The 22,121-nt window shown below is 41.3% G+C and overlaps 1 protein-coding gene across 1 annotated transcript; it reads right to left on the bottom strand.

Moving 5' to 3' along the window:
- Nucleotides 1-1,070: 1,070 nt before the first annotated feature.
- On the bottom strand, nt 1,071-3,824 carry LOC148013166 (uncharacterized). The gene is made up of 2 exons (XM_087668136.1): nt 3,004-3,824; nt 1,071-1,619 (listed from the first exon to the last, which is right to left on the bottom strand). Exons 1-2 carry the CDS (start codon nt 3,756-3,758, stop codon nt 1,115-1,117), a joined length of 1,260 nt encoding a protein of 419 aa, XP_087524262.1. The 5' UTR covers nt 3,759-3,824; the 3' UTR covers nt 1,071-1,114.
- Between the last annotated feature and the right edge of the window lie 18,297 nt (nt 3,825-22,121).

Here is a 22,121-nt window from a genome sequence, read left to right as displayed (position 1 = left end):
TAATTAAAGTAGCGAGTCTTGAATGCTTTGGTGGTGAGTGTGAGAACACTCCATTAAAACCAAGACAACCAACTAATGAGTTGTAGGGATTTTCCAACAAATGAATAGTTCAAATGCGTGGCTAATTTTAGAAAAGAAGTCCATTATTAATTTTATCATAGGTAGTCCAATAGGCATAATGAATTCTAGGTAGTGCCTTGCTCATGACAATAGGTCCATGCAATTAATAGCATTGCAAAAATGAAGGTATAAATAGAGCCCATACCAAGATTACCCATTCCTCTCAAAATGGCCATTACTTAACCCACATAAAGATCAAAATGAAATGTTATTGTACTAATAACACATCAAAGGCAACTAGGTGTGTCAAGTGTTGCACAATATTCCATCGGATTAGCAACACTACGGGCACAAGTTTCTGTGTACATGTAGGAAGTCTACCACTAACACCTTTGCCTTGGAGTCAACAACTACAACACACAATGCTTGCCTAATCTTTTCCACATCCACCTCTACATGCTTAATAGAGGCCAAAATGTCCATATCTTTATTGTCATCATTGCGAGGATACTTTCCTACCTTGAGCATATCCTTTACTCCATAACCCAACTCATCCTCCTTGCACCTACATGTGAGATGACCACTTAATGCCCTCTATGGGTAATAATACCCACTTGGTCAAGGGGGGCACCACCTATCCTCTCGTTTTGGACCAACCTCTTTCTTTAAAAGTCTATTAAGTGTATCATCATGATAGCCATAATTGACTCCATAGTATCATGCATGAGCAACAACTACGGTCGAGCTTCTAAGTATAGAACATTAAGATTAATCATTTCACACTATACTAGCTCCAAAGCATACTATTGCACTCCACTATCAAGGATTATCCCCAATATAGCAACTCATCAAGCTTTGACTATAATCAAGCAACTTTGTAAGTCTCATATGCATAAGCTTCTCTCACTCCATTCAAATTAATGTGGTAAGTCAATTTTAGATAATAGCTTCCATGAAAAGCATCTTACAATATTATTCGAAGCACTCATAAAAACAGTGCTGAAAGACAAAAGACCTACTATATACCCACATGATTGGCCTCTTACTAAAGGGGCTATGACATACAAGTGGCAAATGATGCTCTTTGAGTTTCAAGAAAGCAATCATGCTCACTAGCCCATATATAGCCTCGGCAACACACACAGCCATAAAACATCTGAGTTGTACAGCATCTCTGCCTCATGCATTCATTCAGAAAAGTTCTGCTCATGCGAGGTTCATGGGATGGGGCTTCAAAAATGAAAGCTTTGAGGTTTATGCACTTGTTTATAATCGCTTGTATAGCTACTCGAGATGGTCGATACACATATCTTGCATGAAGGTGGCTCAATTGAGGTAGACACTCAGCAATTGCGAAACATTTTTCAGTACTGAGAGAGACATAAAGATGATGAAGTGATTTGCAATGCTGCCCAAAAGCTGCTAATCCAACCCCAGACAATGGATAGCACCGCATAATGTTTAGATCTGTGATGGAAGGTAGCTTGGGGGCAACATCACAGGCACACGCATCAGTGAGTCTGGCACCAACTATGTGTAGTGTTTTAAGGGAATGTCCTCTGCAAATGTACCAAAAATCTGTCAACATCACAAGCAAATGGTAGAGTGCTTCAAAAGGTTTCTAGTCTGCCTGTAGGCTGTGACATGTCACTAATCAAACTTGTTATAGCAACCTATCTATCATATACACATAGCACGTGGACATACACATATGTGCACTCAGGCATGCATGCATGTGCAGATGTAAGGATGGACATTGCATTTTGCCTGGAAGTAGAGATGATGTTGCAGATGCTGCAGATGTCAATCTGATACTAGCATTGAACTAAGTACAAGTTTGATGTGAAGGATCACAAACAAATACCCAGCAAAGCAGCAATTAAGAAACAAAAAGAAAGGACAGTTTTTTGGTCCTGCACTACAATCCGTCAAGTTAATCGACATTGCAGCCGCTAGGATAGATATTTAAAACCTATATAACATTTACTGGCTGTAGTATACTTGGGCCACACTCAATGCATGATTGTCACAGGTCAGAGCCCATGGTGTTGAAGAAACCTCACCTTGAATTAGCTTCCAGTACACAAGGGGATCTGCTCAAGCAAGAACATGCACCTAAATGCATGTCCATACATACATTCACAACGGTACAATGTCTCTTCAAATTTACCATCAATCAGCTTTTTATTGTGGAACATTGTCGACTCTAGTACTCACACACAAGTGAATCTGCAGACTGTCATAGAACATACTAAGGTGATAGAAAATATGCTGTTACTCACCTAGTGAATAGATGAACAAAAGAAATCCACCATTTTGAATAGCAATCACATTTGACTAACTTGTGGGCGTGTGTACATGTTTCTCCTAAGAGAGAATAATCATTGTGTTGACCTCTATGTCTACACATTAGTAATCCTACATCTGCACATACCATTTTTCCAATAGTACCTGCATACATCTGTCTAGTGATTGATCCTATGTATGTACACACCATTTCAAGCTTGTAAACTTTGCAGTTGATTAGGACATTGAGAAGAAAGAAAAACACTTGACTTGTTATCCTTTTGACCACCATCAGTACGAGTGATACACAGACTTGGAGCAGAGCATCAACAAACATGACTTGTTAAACCCTTGACAGCTTGCTACTAGATGATACACACACTTGGAGCAGTGTGCGTCTGCTCTCACTTACTCTAAATACATTTATTACCATCCATATGCAGAGAGAAAAAAAGCGTGCGCATCGTTCATCCATTCTACATTCATGAATCTAATCCGTCTCTCGATGCATCTATGTAACATCCATCGTAATGCAAACCAAGTATAATCAGCCACAGGTTTACATTCATGAAACTCATCCATCTTTCAATGCATCTACATAACATCCATAGTAATGTAAGCCAAGTATAATAAACTCCACCTATTTATGAGAGTCACCTGTGTGCTATAAGCTGAAGAGTCTCATCTATCAGAAAGCCATTGAAGGTCAGCTTAAACTCTTTCAGCGCTCCAGAGCTTCTCGGAACCAGAATGTCGATAAGTCTCTGTACACACCGTTCTGTTCGAGGTAGGAAATCGAAGAGTTTCTTTGAGCAACCGGACATCATCTGGTCATCCAAGTTGATGGTCTCCCAGCAGACAGACTCGTGGGAGAGGCTCCACCACCGCGGGCATACACACGGGATACTGAAGAGCTTCTGGTAGAGCGGAACACGGTTGAGGATGTTGGAGGTGAGGCCATCGCAGAGGAGGTCAAAGCACGAGGGCGGTGAAAGGGCGGCGGGGCTGGGCGCAGGCTGCGGTGCGTTCTCAGAATGTGTCTCTGGTTTTTGGCGCTGCACATCCTGCTGAAGCGCCGGTGCTTGAATCCCTGCTCGGATTCCACACTGCCTGGTCCCCATATCACATCCTTGTCCATGGTCTTGTGTGATCTTTACCTGGCAGCCGGCTTGTGCTGACTGGTCTCCGTCATGTCTAATGGCATCTTGGGTGAAGATGCACTGATCAGCAGTGGTCTGTTGTTCTCTGATGATGATGGAGTCTTCTGGGAAGGAGCCATGTCCACCTCCTGTCTTGCGCTTGGTTTTTCCTTTCTCTGTGCGGCTCCATTTTTTCCTCTTGCGAGAAGAGCCTGCTTTGGCTATCTTTCCTGCTGCAAAGGCTCTGAATGAGCGCTTCAGTGTTCCACCCATTATATGAGAGACAGAGACACAGAGAAAGTATATATCTATGGATGGGGCGTCGCAGCAGGACCGCCATAACAGCGGGGGGGGGGGGGGGGGGGGGGATTCGCTTGCATGTTGGGGGGTGGTTTACTGACGCGTCACGGTCACCATCTTCTTACATCATTAGCAAAGTACCATTGCCCTTGAGACATACCATAAATACCATTTGCAACATCCCGCTTTGTGTCACTAATTATCGTAAGCACCCTCTTTGTGCCCTTAATTATGATAATAAAGACCAAGACCAATTAGCATAACCGGATATTACTTTGTCTTGTTAATCATCATAGATACCCGTCACAATATTGCACTAGTTTTGTATTCATTCACAATAAAAAGTTTCTAAGACCCACACCACCTCCAAGGCAACTCAACTCAACTCGGGCAAATCAACATAGTCGAGTCTACCAACTACGGGTGGCCCAGCACCATTGACTTCAACTCTAAAAAGTGCCCGGCTTTGCAAGACAGACTTGCCATTGGGTACCTTGAGAATGAAGGGTACTAGATTTACTCCAAGTTCTCAAGTGATGCCCTACAGCCTATTAGTCCACACCTATCAATGTGCAACTCTCTCTCTCTCTCTCTCTCTCTCTCTCTCTCTCTCTCTCTCTCTCTCTCTCTCTCTCTCTCTCTCTCTCTCTCTCTCTCTCTACATCATTTAAAGAACCAATGATGATAATAAGGAGTTAGATCTAATGTAATAACATATACCAAACCTCTTCTCAGAACCAACTTCCCACTTAACAAAGAAAAGGAAAACAAAGGTAGATTGGGAAGGGGGGGGGGGGGGGAGGGGGGGATGGCCTTAGGACTCAAAAAGCTCACATGTAATTACATAACATAAAACTTAAGGATACTTGGGGGCGATCGGGGGGTGGGGGTTGGGGGGGGGGGGGGGGGGGGGGGAAATGGCCTTAGGACTCAAAAAGCTCACATGTAATTACATAACAGAAAAACTAAGGATACTTGGGGGCGACCGGGGGGGATGGCCTTAGGACTCAAAAAGCTCACATATAATTACATAACAGAAAAACTAAGGATACTTGAGGGCGACAGGGAGGGATGGCCTTAGGACTCAAAAAGCTCACATATAATTACATAACAGAAAAACTATGGATACTTGTAATAGCTATAGTTAGCATGTAAACACTACATAGCAATCTATCACAAATCCATGTCTAATGGATATAGCCTCCTAATACATTCAAGCGCCCTAAGCTCATCACTCCTTCCAAGACCTCATTGAGAGGAAAGTGCTAGTCATATACTTAAATGATATCTTAATCCCTGCATCAACATGGATACAACATTTGAAAGTGTTAGAAGCAGTGTTGAGAATATTACAGAAATACAACTTGAAGATCCAAGATAAAAAATGTCATTGGGGGGCAACAGCATTGAAGTTCTTAGGATACATAATTTAGTATGGAATCCAAGTTGATCTAGCCAATACAATTGCCACATAAAAAAATATGCTACACCTACAATAGTTAAGTAATTACAACAATTTTTGAGCCCTATGGCTAGTTCTTTAAAGTTCACTCTAAATGCAACATATGTAGCATATCCTATAAGAAAACTATTACAAAAGGGCCAAAAATATCAATGGACATCAAGGTGTCGAGAAGCATTGGAAAAATAAAGGAACTCATAAGTCAAACATCTCTATTACAATATTTGAATTCTATAAAACCATTTCTATTAAGGAAATATGCATTAAACAGTGGATTCGAGATAATTTTGTTACAACACAAGGAAGGACAAGAGTGATATCCAATATGCTACATAAGAACCTGGAGTTTACAACAATAGGGAAGGAATTACTAGCTATTGCTACACCCATATACATGGTCCAAAGATAATTTCAAAATTAGGTATTTTAAGGGGAGCATAGATACAACAATAGATGCATTGAGTAGGATCTTACCAGGGATCTAAAATAATAAGGTACTCACAACTAGGCATATTGAACTTCCATCAACATTGGAGCAAATAGCAACAGTCCAAACGATTGATCCATCACTCATTCAAATGCTAGAAAATTTGCAAAAATGAGACATATGTTCAAATCAAAAGCAATTCATGGTTCAAAAGAAGGTCCTTCATTATGTGCAATAAGAACAATAACAACCATGCATTTATATAGTGCAACATACATATTGATTATCATCATACACATCCCTTTTTAGGATGTGCAGGAGAAAAACAAGTGTTGCATATGCTTAAATAAAGATATTATTAGCCCTAAATAGGACACACAATAACAGATTTCCTGAGATCATGCCCTCAATGTCAAGGATTCAAGACACGTTCTCATAAATCAAATGGTTTATTACAGTCAATACAAGTACAAAGACCATTTCAGTGAGTTGTGTGGGATATCTAGGATCCTTTCTTGAAAGTTAAAATGGAAATAAGTACATCATAGTGCTCACAAAATATCTAACTAGATGGGTTTAAGCTAAAGCATCCTAGAGGCAACTGCAACTGGCACGATTCTTAATAGAAAAACACATTAGCACACATACACTTTTATTAAGAAGCTAGTGATGCATTTATATTTTTCCAACTACAATTTGTGAGATTGAAAAAATAAAGAAGATAATGAAATGTAACAATATCATAGCAATAATACATGTATGTAAATATAAGAGTAGCATGATACATGAATGACCAAGTGGCTAGCTACTAAGGGAAGGTATGACTCAAGCAATGGCCAAGCATCTAACTAATAGAAAAAAGTGTGACTTACGTTGTACCACCGCCATTGTCGTTATGCTTCTTTTCATTAGAGTCAGAGTGCTCAAAAGAGTGGCCCTCCTCTCTATGGATCTACTCCCTCTCTTGTGTGCCTACATCCTTGTTGTTTCCCTTAGCCTCCTCTCGAGTAACAACCTCCATATTTCATGTCTCATGAGACTCCTCCACATTGTGGGATATCTATTAGTAGAATAAAGTTTTTCCTACAAATTACATTGGCTCATAAATATATGTAGGTACTTACAAAAGCTTGTGCCATAGAAGTGTTGCCTACAAAGCTCAATAGTCATGATATGTTATGAACTCTATCTTTGCAGGAGTAGATGGATGGCTAGAGTCTTTTGTTTGTTTACAAAGAAAAGGCTAATTTAACAAAACCACTTACACATGAAATAGAACATATGAAAATGTGCTTAAATACCCTCAAAGGTGGCAATAAGTCCACTCCTGTCCATCCATCCTAAATGTTTTGTGTGGCTTGTCTAACCTGCTAAAAAACGAACATTAGACTATAAGAGTTTTTTATTTAGAAATTCCTTTAAAAAAACAAACATACATACCTTTTGTTGAGGCCATGTTGTTCGTAAATGCTATTGGTGAACATGGTTCCACAACTCCTCAACAAACTCTACCAATCTCTTGTTCTTCTTGATCACTGCATATTTTTTGTTCCCTTTTTAAGAACCAAAACAATGTGATGATAAAGTAGAGCAAAAGACCATGTTTATTTGTATTTTTAATTTAAGCTATCATGATTCATAATTCTATACAATGCAAACATAGATTCAAGGTAGCATCAACATATACCTATATTGTGTTCCATTATACATGACTCTATGTACCCAGCATCACATATAACCACTTTTATTTTCTAAATACATCTTTACACATCATGGATTAGTATGTGTGCCTTAAAAACTTGCCTAACTAGGGATATAATCGAAAAGACTCACTAAAAAAATACACCAGACTATCTATAATTACTAGAGCTTCAACAATGAGACATGCTTTGAGAGTTGTAGTTGCAGGGAAGGATAAACTTAGGAAGGGACTCCACATTGAGATACATAAAGTGGAAAAGAAAGAGTTAGGAGAAATGGTGCTATATACACTTAATGGCAACCCACTTGCACAAGCACCAATTTGACATTGAGCACAACTCAACTATTTGTCCCATGCTAAGGCGATGCCTTATCCCAACTTCTATGCCAATAACCCATAACTTGCCAATCAATAGCTTCCATACAAAAGAGGCCACCCATTAGCCCTACTAGCACTTGAACCTCAAACACTAGTTGCACCTAAGCTGGAACATAGCACAAGACCCTAGGCCCAATCATTACTTTTTTCCAACATGATGCTCTTATACACTACATAAATGAGTTCTCTAGAAGAAATGAAACATATAAATCCTTATGTCTCTTATGACAAAGAAGGAAATGCACTCCTAATGGATTACACACCAAATTTGGTGATGGTTTTAGGCCATAATCAAGGAGGAGGAGCGATGTAGCCAATGAAGATATTTAGTGTTGGCTCCGTGGCCAACACAAAATTTGGTGATGGTTTTAGGCCATAATCAAGGAGGAGAAGGAGCGATGTAGCCAATGAAGATATTTAGCGTTGGCACCGTGGCCAACTTGGGCATGTATCCTCGATGTGTCTCAAAAACCTAGACCCTAACTATGAAAATAACACTTAGCTTATATGGAATGAATGTGGAATAGCACACTTGTATACAAATAACACACTTATATAAAAACTCTACTAAGTGGAAAGCAACTATAAGTAATATCATTTGACTATTTGTGAAAATTGGGTACTTAAAATAGAGATGTTTGAAAATGAGTTCAAGGCTAGAGAAATCTAATTAATTGAGCTTGATTGTGTTGATGAGATTGCTATGTCACCACCTTGTCTCAAGATCAAGCTTGTTGCAAAAGGAGAACTCTTTATTGTTTGGGTGGCAAACAAAAACCAAACAACTAGAACTTGTGCTAGTAATGACAAAATTAAGTTTACAAGGGAGTTAACCATTCTTCTTCTTGGAAATTGTATTATAATTGTGTCTTGAAACCCAATGGATCCCTATGTTATTTTTCATTTTATCTAACTAAGAGGACATGGGAAAATATATTTTTCTTAGGAGGTGTTTCAAGTCTAAGGTGTAATGTAATGTCAACTACATCAAGAAATGGATCCATCTCACCCTTTCTAGAAAAAGGATCATCTTTGATTTTTGTTTAGACGATGATTTTGTGCAAAGAAAAAATGAAGAAAAGACACCAATCTTTTCTCCCCAAATTTCAACTAGCAAGGAGGGCAATAACTTGCTCTACAAGCTTCTTACAACACTAGACAAAAAGCAAAAAATGTGAACAATGTCCCACAAAGCAAGAAGGCAACAAAACCCAATGGACACCAAGGAATATGCTTAACATGACCACCCCATAATGCCTAAAGCAAAGATCTAGCCTCCCATAATTGTGAGTTCCAAACTCAAGGACTTGATCAAGAGAACACGAAACTCTAAAAGGTCCCATACCTTACCAAGATGGGTGCCCATGGCACTATTCAAGGTGCAAGGATTCTATTGAGGCAGTCAAATATTATAGCTTCCAAAGCTAGAAAAAAATCAATCAACAACATATCCATAAAAAATCACACCTTTCTAGGATTGTAAGACCAAATCAATTCACAAGAAATAATCCCAAAAGTAAATTGAAGTGTCCAAGGAAATGTGGATGTGCTCCCTCAAAGAAGGATGGTCAGCCCAAAAAACCCATAGCCATCCATTTGCATCCCAAAGAATTAGCCAAATGCTAATCCTCAACAACAATAGAAACCCATGTGTGGCTAGTGCTAAACCAATGAAGAATACCAAGAAAAAAAGTAGCAACCAAGTAAGACCAATCTTGTGTAGCCTAGGGTTTAAGAGAAGTACAATTGAATTAAAGATAAGGAAGCTACCAAGATCAAATATAATGATCCATCATAGTAGGAGCCTTGATTTGCTATAATTTCCATTTCAACAAAAAAACCAAAAATTCAAAGCACTCAAATACCATCATCACCAATAATGTGGATCAAGTTCAAAGACAACATTGCTTCCAAGGGAAAAAATATCTACAAGAAAAAGCATAATTGTTGTCTTACTTCCATCCATTGCTGAATCTTCTTCTAAATCATCAAGAGCTAGGAAGTCCAACTCAAGTTGGAATTCACACTAATAATAGGCCATCTTCTACCTTTCAACATGGACCACTAGTCATCAACTTCTTCCAAATCTAATGTGGATCCACCACAACATCAAACATCACCTATCATCCAATGCCTACAAAAGAAAGAAATCATAGCAACTAAGAATGCAAGTGTAGTGGGAGCTCATGCTCAACCGCCAAGACCCATGCACTGCTTATTTCTTCAAGCATTTCAATTGAGCACAAATGTCTATCTCTCACCTAGCCGATGCGCCTTCCATCCTATGGGGGTGTAGTGAGCTTACCTTGATGCCTAAATGAATAGTCTCCTCCCTCAAGCAAGCAGGTAGCCCCAGCGATTCGACATGCAAGCTCAAGCCTCCACCTTCAAGCTCCATCCTCCATAGCCGTGTGCCAAACAAGAGAAGAGAAGAGAAGAGAAGAAGAAGAGAGGAGATGATGGAGAGCTTCTTCTCCGCGATCCCTCACCCTCACACACTTAGTCCCTCACACTCTCACACTCCCTCTCTCAAGCACACACCAACAAGCAAAAAGGAGAGAAGAGAACACATTTTCCACACACCAAAGAATGAGCTTCTCATTCACTTTTCAAGTTTATATACAAACCCTAAATCCCTTGGGAACCCGTTCCCTTTTTTACATGATCGAGCATCTTGCCAATGTTCTCTTTCTCTATTCCCTTCTAGTCACCCTTATCCCTTCACCTATGCTCGTTTAGACTTTACAACTTGCACACAAGGGAGCCTAGTGCTCTTATAAAATGAATTACATTGCACCCTGTGATTTCATTGATGTGAGAGCCCTCAGAGGCTCTCTTTCATCCTTGAGAGAGCACCTTGCTAGAATCTTCGATGCTTTTCTTCATCCTTGAGAGCACCTTGCTAGAATATTGGTTACTCCCCCACGTTTTTCTTGAGCTTGCCTTCTCCTCCACTTTTCTTGCCTAGGAAGAACTTGTCCATTCACTTTTTGACTTGGGCTTCCTTGGTCTTCCTCTGGCTTTTTTTGCTACATGGTCTGTGTCCATGACATGTCTTGTAACATTACCCCCCTCTCCTTAGGCAAGTGCTAGTCCCATGGCACTTGCAGGTTTGAGCTGATGAAGATTCGATGATTTGAAAGGTGGTCATGTGAGTCGATGATAATGGGGCCTCCGAAGTTGGTGGCTTGCATTTTTTGGAGTTACCTGTTGTAAAGAAAAGAAGGTGCACTGCTTGGGGGTGTGTCTACCTTATTGTGTGATGCATTATGCTCGTGCTAGTGGAACTGGGAATTAGGTGGGCCTGGGTGTTGTCCCATACTTGAGAGCTCAATTCTTACCTAAGGGTGGTGCAGTGAGTGTGGCTTAAGGAGATAGGTCTAACCATAGGCGAGGGTGACCTCCCTAGGTATGTCCTACCTTGATGTGCCCTAAGTGTGATGTGGGGGATCAAAATGGGCTAGAAGATTATTCAGTTGCTTCCCCTGTGATTGCCTTCTAGTAATCGCTTATTCTTTCTCTTTCCTTTCTCTTTTCTTGTTTTCTTTTCTTTTCTTTCTCTTCTTTTTTCTCTTTCCCTTTTTTTTTTAAATAAACAAAAATCTAGTCTTTATCATCAAAGTCATGAGAGGGGGAAGTTGGAGTCTTAATGGATTTGCTAAGAAATTGTCTACTTTGGATGTATCCTTTTAGGCCTATTCGAGTGTTAATAGGAGTGGTGGATATGAAGGGATGGTTGCAGCTAGTGAAACGGATATTGATCATATCCTCTAAGAGGTCTACGCAAAAAAATGGCACGAGGGTAGTGTGCATAATTAGCCTAGCCATTGCACAACTATCTATGCCGGTATTGAGATAAAAAAAGAGTGGCGAGAGGTGATACTTCTGTGGCGTAGGCCCTTGTCTAAGTAAGTACCCTAAGTAATCTTAGATAATTACAAGTATTAATAAAGGCAACATTTGGGAAAAAAGTGAACTCGTTGAGAAAATGGGCAATTGAGTCCCATAGGTTAATTTCAGAGAAGGTCAAGGCATCCTCCCGCTTGGTGGCATTTACATTATATATATTGGAAAAGCATATCTGCCATGGATGTCAGGGTTGAAGTCCACCCCTACCCTTCTTGGATATGGCATATGTGTGGGGTCATTGCTCTCGAAGGGTAGTGTGTTGCAAAATGACATCCAAGCATCCATGTTGTCGTCCTAAATTCTCCTTCTCCACTCTGGTTGGGACTCGTAGCCTTATATTGTTCAATTTGTTTTCCCAGTATTCGGGTGTTTCCATTCCCCATCGTGTAGGGTTCTTCTCCCTCTCCTAGTTCCACCTTACTGCTACCGAGCCTTCCTCCCACGCTTATTACCTCCTCCACCACTTTGGTCAATAGCACTTTGCGTAAAGTGGAGGGGAATTCGAAGATGAAGTTGAAGGGTTGGCAGCCATTTTCTTTTTGCTCCCATAGTATGAGCTCCACATTTCAATCCATTTGGAAAGAAATCTGCTCATGGTGGAATGGGTGCTTTAGGGCCTATTATTGGTTGGCTTTTAATCTTCTCCTTGCATTTTTCAACATCCTCACCCTTTTCTTCTTGAGTTCTGCTTTTCTCTCGGTAGTGGTGTCCACCTCTTGCTACATTTCTAGTTGTGAAGAGGGAGGTTGTAGTACTAGTTTCTCTTCAAGCTATTCCATTTCAAAATCCAGCCCATCTTCTGGGAGTGGACTCTACCTTTTAGCTTCACTTGTGGGCTCTTGTGGTTCTCCTTCCTTGAAGCTTAGTAGGTCCACCTCTTCGACTGTTAGCCCTGCCCTTAGCAAATAATCTCTTCGATCTTGTCGGCTTAGGCTAGTCCCTTCTTCTTGCGTTTGAGCACATAGCCCATGCCTTATGGCTCTACGGGTGATCTCTAGCTTTTTCTTTAGTGATTCAAGGGCCTCCTCCTCCTTCAACTATGTGACATCCATTATAGTGCTAAGGAAGGCACATTGTTGGGCTTCTAGTATTGTCTACGTGGCCTCTGTCTTGCTCTCCACAAACACTCTATTTCCTTTTGCAAGGGCCAGGCGACTCACTAGGTCTTTCACTCTTCTCTCACTCTTCATCACCCATTCATCAGCCTTTTTTTGCATCTCCTCTCGACTTTTATTCCGTCTTCAAGCTAGGGCCACTATGGTCAGTTCTTGCACTTTCCACTTTTCAGTTATTGTCTTCTTCTCCCTCTTCAAGTATTTGATCTCTCTCTCTAACCTCCCTTGCTCTTCCATTTCCATCATCAGCCTACCTATCATTTCATCCATTTGTTTTTTTATGCTCCTTCCCTTTCTAGGGCTTTTGTTGCTTCTTCTACTTGATCCATGGCTTGTTGGATCTTGTCCATTCGCCCTATCAGTTCTTCATTCTACACTATGAGGAGTTTGTATTGCCTTTGTAGGCCGATCAACTCCTGATGCTCTTCCTCAAGCTCCTTCTGCCACTTATCTTTTTATCCTTCTTTAGCCTTGAGCTCTGCTTTTAGCTCACTTATTTTTTTTTGGTAGCCTACCACTTGGCGTGTTTTCTCTAGCTAAAAGGTTGCCATAGCCTCCTTTTTAGTCTCTAGTTCAGCAATAGCCATTTTATTTTTTTCTTTTGCTCTCTTCAATTGTGATAGAAGTTCATTGACATAGTCATCATAGTTTGTGGATGACGGTAGTGTGGTAGGAGTAGTCATTGTGGATGCTTTGATCTTCTGCCTTTTGGGGTCCTGTCTAGACTCTGCATCCGCAGCTATTGATTTTTTTGCTCTAGTTGATGGGGTCTCTCCACTTCCACCTTTAGCTATTTCTTTGTTGACTAGAAATTGCACCCAAGACACAAGGTTATTGGCATCCACTGTGGTAGAAGAGGCTTGGGTGGGTGCACAGACTAGGTTGGTGGGAACCAAGGTAGGTGGGATGGGGTTAACTAGACCCTTTCCCTTGCCCTTTTCCTCTGCTACTAGGAGTGGTACACTTTTGGGTGCTTGGGAGCTTGTGCTTGGGCGTTCTGCTTCGTGGGGGCTCATGGTAGCCAACTCTTCTTCTCTTGAAGGTTGCTCTAGTGAGAGGCGAATGGCAAGAGCTATGTCTTCTTCTTCCTTCCTCCTTAACTCCTTGACTTCTTGCTCTAGTTTCCTCCTCCTCTCCTCTTTGGCTTTCCTGGATTCATCTTTTATTATTTTTGCCTCCTCCTTTTCTTTTCTCTTCCTTCTTTCCTCGGAATTTTTGGACTCTCTTCGGGCTCTCTTCCTTCTGTCCTCGGCATTTTTGGACTCTCTTCGGGCTCTTTGCAAGTCTGTTGTCTCCTTCTTCCTTCTCTCTTGCTCATCACTCTTTGTCCTCTAACTACATTGCTCCTATTCTTGGTGGAGAGGGGACCTATCTGCCATCTCGCGAGCTTTCTCAACTTCTTGCACTTCCCCCAAGGCCTCTCTGATGATGGCCATCAAGACCCTTTGAACCCAATGGTAGAGGCCTTCGATGATGACTTCTTTCTAGCTTTGGAGGCCAAGGATTCTCCCCTCGTGGGTCTTCCATGTCCGGCCAATGCTTTCGCCAATGTTTCTATCATCTTTCGCACGAAGCCATTCAGGTTCACCTCATTGAAGGACTTGGTAGCAATGCTTTCCAACATTGTCACATTGAGTTTGCTCATCAATGCGTTGTACCTTTGGATGGAGAACATGTCGTGCACCATTTTGGCCTGTAGTTGGACTTTGAGGTCAGGGATGTCAGCTAAGCCGATGCCATCATTGGTGTGGACCATCACTTTGTCCATTCCCAACATGCTTTACACGTCCCTTTTTGGCTGTCTTTCAACTTTGTTGGGTAGGCCCAGTGCTCTCTGCACCAACTCAAGACTCAACTCAATTTCCACCTGGGGGTTTCATTCTCTTGATGCACCGTGATGGTGCCGCAGTTCCTGATAAAGTCCAGAGGAATTTCGTGCACTTCTTGTAGTCCACGACTTGGCCCACCTTCTCCACATGCTTACGTAGCTTACACTGCTTCACGATTTGCTTGATGGGTGGCTCCTTCATGACTATGTCTTCCAAATTCAGGATGTGCGTGAATTTGAATTGGCTGTAGGGCCTTGTCCCCACTAAGAGGACGTACTTTGTCTACTCTTCCTCCGAGAATAGCAACTTGCTAGTTTTCTCCTGTCTTGCCATTGTAGGTGGTTGTCATGAAGCCATAGCCCACCATCACTATTCTTTAGATAATTTTTGTGGAAAGACGCGTAGGAGATGGAAGAAATGCTTATGAAAACTTAAATGCTTAAATATAGAAAGAGGAATTTTCTTTGAATAGTCCATGCATTTCACAAATTTTTTTGACACTTTTACTCAATCATGAGTTGATTTTTACGCATTCTTTTTCATTTTTGATCGTTGGTTGAGGTTTAGGGTTTGTTTTTGTGTTCCACACCTTTTATGTTCCATTATGTTTCATACCATTCACACCCTCCCCCTTAGAGATGAGAAGAATCCTTCCTAGGATTAGAGGTTGAAGGGTGGAGACCATTTAGCGCATGCTCACTGTGTTTCCCTCGCGCATGAGCCAAGCGTAGAAGTTTGGGTTGTATTCCATTTGAGCATAATGGTCCATGTGGTGAGGTAAGTGAGGACATTCATGAGAAAATCAATAGAATCCATTCCTCTGGCAATGTGTAGCTCCTCCTCGATCAACATGCAATCTAAGTAGAGGTGAGTCATGATGTTCTCTTTGAGGGGCCAGTTGTTGCAGATGGTGTTCAACACCCTATAGGAGGTTGGGGCTATGTAAGTTGAGTCGTATTTCAAGATCTTTATTGTATGTCTTTTCTCAACATTGGTGGTCATGATTTGGTATCCCTCTTGCTCCCATTGAAGTATGAGAGCATACCATTGTCGCAAGAAAGAGGAGTCATTGGCAACTAGCTATTTCAGCTTTGTAATTTCTTGGTCAGCGGGGGCAAGGACCATGCCCTTGGTGTAAGAAGTAATGAGGTGTTGCTTGCATGCTTGTTTGCAAGAAATCAAGGTGCCTATGAGTTTCTCAACTTCCTAGGGGGCCTTAATGAACACAAATTCTAATTCTTCCCACCATGAGCAAGGTAGAATGATTGCCGCCATTGCTAAAGGCTCATCTAAGAGACCTAGGTCTAATCAGTCATAGCTTTTAGCAAGTGTGGTAAACATGACATCCAAATGCCAAAGGCAACCAACCAAGTCATCCCCTGCATTTTCAGCTAAATCTGCGGCCACTAAGTCAAGGATCGATCATCATTCGTAAGAAGGTTTAAGCTCTACTGGGGGTTGGGGTTTGACTAGACTTGATAACTCAATGGTTGACATCTACAGTTGTGGCTAATCCAGAGTGTGCGGTTTCGCCTCTTGTGTGCTAGGCTTGGTTTGGGATTTTGACTTTGTGCTACAAGATGTTTGTAAGCCTTGAGTAGCACTAACAGTGCTAGGTTGAGTTGGTTTGGAGTCAACAAGCTACACGTTTGGTCGATAGACTCATTAAGGTGTTGCAAGGTCAACAATGTTGGGCTCTAAGGGCTTTACAGCTTGAGCTTTTTGCAATTTTAGTGCCTGATATGTTGGGCGGCTCTGTATAGTTGGGTTTGAGGATGGCATTTGAATAGAGCCACTTGCTCTCTTGGTTTTAGGCATCCATATCCAAGCATTGCCCTAATAATAGCCTTGCACCTGCAATAAGGTTTCAGAGACCCATCTCGGGTTGAATGTTCGTCTGTGCCTATAGTTTCTTTGTTGCCTCTAGGGTTTCGAGTGTGAGTTCCTAGGCTTGCGAGGTTATGATTGCATGCTCCTAGGCGACAATCCTTGATGTTTAGGTACCCACTTGAACGGTGGTTCAGGGGCCTTAGCTTTGATCTCATCGGTGTGCTCATGTTGTGGACTGGTGGGTTGTGACAAGTCTCAACTCCCCTCCTTAGACTTGGTGGTGGGTTTCTCTACCACTGGCCTCGCGAGCCTTGATGAAGTTATGCTGCCCTTATTGAAAGCTATGACTATTTGTACATTGTCGATAGCAAGGTGAATACATTGTGACCTGTAGTTGACATTACAATGTGCTTGCGTTTTAAATGAGCGTCCTAACAGTGATTCCTAACCAACATCTTTTTTGTTTGGCAACACGTAAAAAATCATGGGTATGCTTTTAGACTTGAAAGAGGCTATGACTTTGCACTTTCCTAAAACGACATACAATCAACCCCCAAATGGGCTAAGTTTGGTGTTGATAGGTTGTAATTGTGGGCGGCCAATTTGACTCCAATGATTGTAAGTTAAGATATTGGCATTAGCTCCCTCATCGATCAATGCATCAAAGGCATGGGCAGTGATCGTTATGCGCAGGTAAGTGTATGCTACTGCCTCTTTATCTTCCTCCTCAATTCGCATTATCGTGGCAACTTAGACTTTCACAGGGGACTCTAGCATGGGAGGCTCGTGCAGTGGATGCATGGGAGGGTAGTACTTATTTATGCAGCTTCCATTGAAGAAGAAGCCTATGCTCTCTCCATCTATGGTCTCGAGCTCTACATTGCCAGTTTGACTGATAGTGTAGACTCAAAAAGGCAAGCCCTAATCCCCTGAACTTCATCTTTTGTTTGTGGCCTTTTATTGAGTACAACAACACTAAATCATCCTGTTTGAATTCTTGCTACTTGACCTGCTTGTCAAATCAACTCTTGTGGCATGTCTTTTCACAAATTAGCACATGGATGGCTAGAAGTCAAGTCTCTGATAAGCATTCTAGCTCGATTAGGCGTTTTAGTCCATGCCTCCTTTCCATCCCATCTCTCTTGGGCTCTTGGGTGGCTATGCTTAGGCTTGGGACAAGGAACTCTACAAGTAGAATGGCTTCAGTCCTATAGGTTAACTTGAACATTTTATGTCCTACCACTTTTTTATAGGCTATTCAATAGGCCCATAAGGCTGCCATCAATTTGTTGTCCCAGTCATTGCACAAGGTAGAGACAACTTTGGTTAGGATGTTCACTAAGATCTTATTAGTAGACTCATCATGGCCATTCGCTTGAGGGTAGTAGGGTGAGGATTTTGGATGGATGATTAGAAAGGTTGACAGGAGGTGATCGATTGCTTCATTAATGAAGTGTGTGCCTTGATCACTAACCAATTCAATGGGGCAACCAAATTGTGAGATCACCTACTCCCAAAGGAACTTAGCAGTGGTTCTAGCATCGCTTTTCCTTATGGCTCACACTTATGCCCACTTTGTGAGATAGTCTGTAGCAATGATGATGTACTTGGCCCAAGATTACTGTGCCATAAGACTAATTAGCCCAATGAAGTCAATTCCCCATTTCTTGAATGGTTGTCTTGCAATGATTGGACTTAGCTCCATTTTGTCCTTGTGAACGGGTACCTTGGTATGTTGGCACTCATCACATTGCTTTACAAATTGTGCTGCACCTCGAAAAAGAGTAGGCCATGACATTGCAACACCTTGCAGGTTGTCATGTCTCTACTGAAGTGCCCTCCTACAATTTTGCCATGTGCTTTTGTGAGTGTGTCATGAATCTCATGTTCGCATACGCATCTATGCAGCAAGCGGTCGTGCCCTAACCTATAGAGTTGGCTTTCTATCAACTAATAGGGTTGTATTTTAAGGATGATTCACCCAAGTTGGGCCTTCTTGATGGGTCTTACAAGTAGTCCATGCTGCACTTGGACTATGTTATCTGCTGAGTAAGGCATCAAGTTAGCTCTAAACAAGTCCCTTTTGCTAGACAATTTAAATAGATACGCGTCAAGCAAGTCGTCTCTATGATGCCCTGTCCAACAACTTTTATTGTGGATATACGAGACATGTGGTTGGCCATGTAGTGTTACTTCCCTTTGTGTGCAACCACAGAGAAGTCAAACTCAAAAAGTAGAAGTAACCATGGAGCAATGTGTCCCGTAGCATAGGGTTTGTTAACAAGATAAAGCAAGGCTTGATGGTCAACAAAGAAGACAAAAGGTGTGGCCAAAAGATAATGCCAAAATTTCCTTATAACAAACACCATGGGTAACCCTTCCCTCTATATTGTGTAGTAGTTCATCTTAGTATTTGTGAGTTGTTTGCTAGCAAAGATCACTCGATAGTCTAAATTGTGTTCACTAGGTTGGCACAACATAGCTCCCATAGCAAACTTTGAGGCATTAATGTCAATGTGAAAGGTTATGGTCCAATATGGGGCTCTTAGGATTGGTGTTGTGGTTAGAGCCTTCTTCAACTCTTCGTATGCATGTTGGCATTCCTTGATCCATTCAAATATCACCCGCAATTTGTATAGAGGCCTAGCAATTAATGCATAGTTCAACACAAATCATCGATATAGTATCCTGTATGGCCAAGGAAGCATTGAACTCCCTTGTAATTGGTTGGTGGTGGAAGGTTGACAATAACCCTAACTTTTGAGAAGTCAGTGGAAATGCCATTCTTTGACACCACGTGCCCTAGGATGCATCTATGCTTCACCCAGAACTGGCAATTCAAGGGATTCAATGAGAGACAATACAATCTACATCTTTCCAAGACTACTCGGAGCTTGCCTAGGTGTGCCTTCCAATTAGAGTGGACACATAAATTGCAAATACATCTAACTCTTGCCTAAGCATGTCTTTGAAAATGGCACACATAAGCCTTTGAAATGTGGCTAGTGTGTTCAGCAATCCAAAGGGTGTGACTACGTAGGCAAAGATGCCCCACTCGGTAGCGAATGCAGTCTTATGCCTATCATTTGGATGCACTTGCACTTGATTGTATTTGGAGAAGCCGTCCAGGAAAGTGTAGGCCTCTTCACTAGCCACCCTCTCGAGCATATGCTCAGTGTACGGTAGTGGATAGTTGTCTCTCTTCATGGTAACATTGACTTTTTTGTAATTAACACACACTCTGATTTTTTCATTTTTCTTCATTACAATCACTATGGGTGATACCTAGTCCGTGTGCTCAATTTCATAAATGAATCATGCTCTTAATAGCTTATCAATTTCCTCCTTGACAGTGTGAGCATATTTAGGATTCATTGGATATGATCATTGCTTGACTGGCGTTCGGGTGTCATCGGGATATTATGAATCACTACACTTAGATATATCCCTTTTAGCTCATTGAGGGACCAAGTGAACACGTCTACGTACTCTTGCAAGAGAGCAATAAGGATTGCCTCCTCTTTCTTGATCAAGTCATCGGCCATAAAAATAGGTCAAGGTGTCTCCCCTTCCTCAGCTAGATTGATCTCCTTGACTTTGGTGGGTCCTTTTGTAGGCTCTCTTGCTTGCCCTTGTCTTTTAGCTCCTAGCAAGACCACTACCCTATCACCTTTCTTAAATCTCATGAATTTTTTTGGCAGGTCTTGCGACTTCCTCTGCTCCTCAACTTGCGGATCCCTAGGCTACTTCCTCCTTTCCTCCAACCTTTGATGCCTTAGGTGGATCGGTAGGTCTCCTCTGGTGCATTCTTGAAGAAAAATAATTCAAAAGGGGAAATCACAAATGACCCTACTAACATGGAAGAAACACTTGAAGTTGTGAGCATAGGAGGCACTAACAGAGTCACAAGTGCGGATAACAACCCTTTACCAATCGCGATATCACAGGCTTTTCTAAAAATTTCTATCCAAATTCAATAGAAATAAGATAAGTCTCTTGAGAAATACTATCATATTAGAGTATTCACTTGGTAAATTATTAGAACAACTTATAGACTAGAAACTATTAGGGGAACTATAAAAACCTAGAACGCAAGAGAAATCATGAGGAATCTTAATGTTAAGCCCATATAAAAGAAGATAGTGAATTCAAGACGAATTTACTAAGAATGAAACCCTAAAGAAACTAGCCAAGGATATAGTTTTAATCTAGAAGCTCTGATAGAAGGTTTCTAAAAAAAAGGCAGAAATTACTCTAAGTTAAAGAAATTGACTTAAGGACAAGAAACTTGGTTACAAGAATCAACCTTCAACTGGGAAGTTAGAGACCCCAAAATCTAGATACCCTTAAGTAAATTTCAAGGGGAAGAGTTCATCATGTGAAATTCAAGTGTCGATTGCTACTAGATTAACCATCACTTGAAAGTTGCATGATTGATTGAAGTCATAACTGCTTGAAGACATCAATCTTGTTTGTGATTTTCTAGATTAGATCATGATTGAATTAAGTATTGGAACAGATAAAAATTGAGGAGCCCTATACCTCCCCCAAGGATAGGTGCTAAATCCCCATACCAAGAGGGGATGTTTTTACTGATGAGGAAGCATGGACGGGCTTCAATGGCAAGAGGTCTCCTAGCAGGGATCATATTAAGTAGGAGGTGGATAGGGTGCTAGGGGGGCTCTGGCTAGTAAATCCTTTACACACCTAGGAACTACTTGGTCCCCTGTATGGCCCAAGTTCTATTTGGGACACCTAAAAACGCTAGCTATAGGTGGATTTGAACTTGGTGACGTGTAGATGTGTCGGATGAAGTAGAACGTGAAATTGTAATTTTTCTCTTGTATGGGCAGTAGAACACACATTATGGAACATACTCAATGAATTTGTTTTATTTTGATTGTATGTTCGTGAGTAAATTATGCAAACGAACAACTGTTCATAAAAGGATTCTTTTTAATTAATGAAGCTGTTTTTATATGTTTCACGTAATGTGGTAGGTAATTAGATAACTAAGAACTTACATAGAGGGAAGTGGGTAGATGGATTCACAATGAATCTTGTCCTATGGAAGGGTGGTCTCCGTTAGCCGAGAGGCTTCCCCACAAAAAAAGGCTAGGAAGAAACTCTAGAAAGAGCGGATTCATTGACTTACCTAGGGTTTGGTCTCAGAACCCGAACTGTAAATTATCTTAGGGGAAAGGTACAGTGGCTATGCTAGAGCAGTGTGAGGGATTTCATAAATCCTTAGTGTGCTACTGGAAAAAAGCGTTGTACTCCATGAACCAAGGGTAATGGCAGATGCTCCTTTCGGACAAGAAGCCTCTCGAAGGACACCTTTAGATGTGAGCTTGTTGTTAATAGGTGACTGTTAGGTCAATTAGAAACCTTTAGGTAGGTTCTCTGTGGGTAACGGCAAGAGGCTTCCCCTACGGGGTAGACCTAGGGTTAACTAGCTGGACAAAATTCGATCATTCTGATTAGAGTATGGATGGCAATGGCTGGAAGGTAAACTTTGGGAAACTACTAAAATATCATCCATCACATAATCAAGGGTGGGTACATTACAAGTGGTATTAGAGCCAAAAGAAATCAAAAACTTGGTAATTGTAGCCTGAGTTATGAGTTGTTTTTCCCTTTCCCTTGGTGATATGTGTTTTTTTAATCTTACCCAGAGAGACAAA

This window comes from Lygodium microphyllum, chromosome 26 (genome assembly GCF_053477565.2).
Source record: "Lygodium microphyllum isolate KBCC chromosome 26, Lygodium_microphyllum_v1.1.10, whole genome shotgun sequence".
Taxonomy (NCBI): Eukaryota; Viridiplantae; Streptophyta; class Polypodiopsida; order Schizaeales; family Lygodiaceae; genus Lygodium; species Lygodium microphyllum.
Note: the sequence above shows the minus strand (reverse complement) of the source record. Positions and strands in the feature narration are given on the sequence as shown.

Bases quoted from the DNA above. Each gene is read 5' to 3' on its own strand.
- LOC148013166 (XM_087668136.1), bottom strand. From the start codon at position 3,758: ATGGGTGGAACACTGAAGCGCTCATTCAGAGCCTTTGCAGCAGGAAAG. The intron at 1,620-3,003 runs GTGACTCTCATA...GTACATTTGCAG, and splicing joins CTTCAGCTTATAGCACACAG to AGGACATTCCCTTAAAACAC.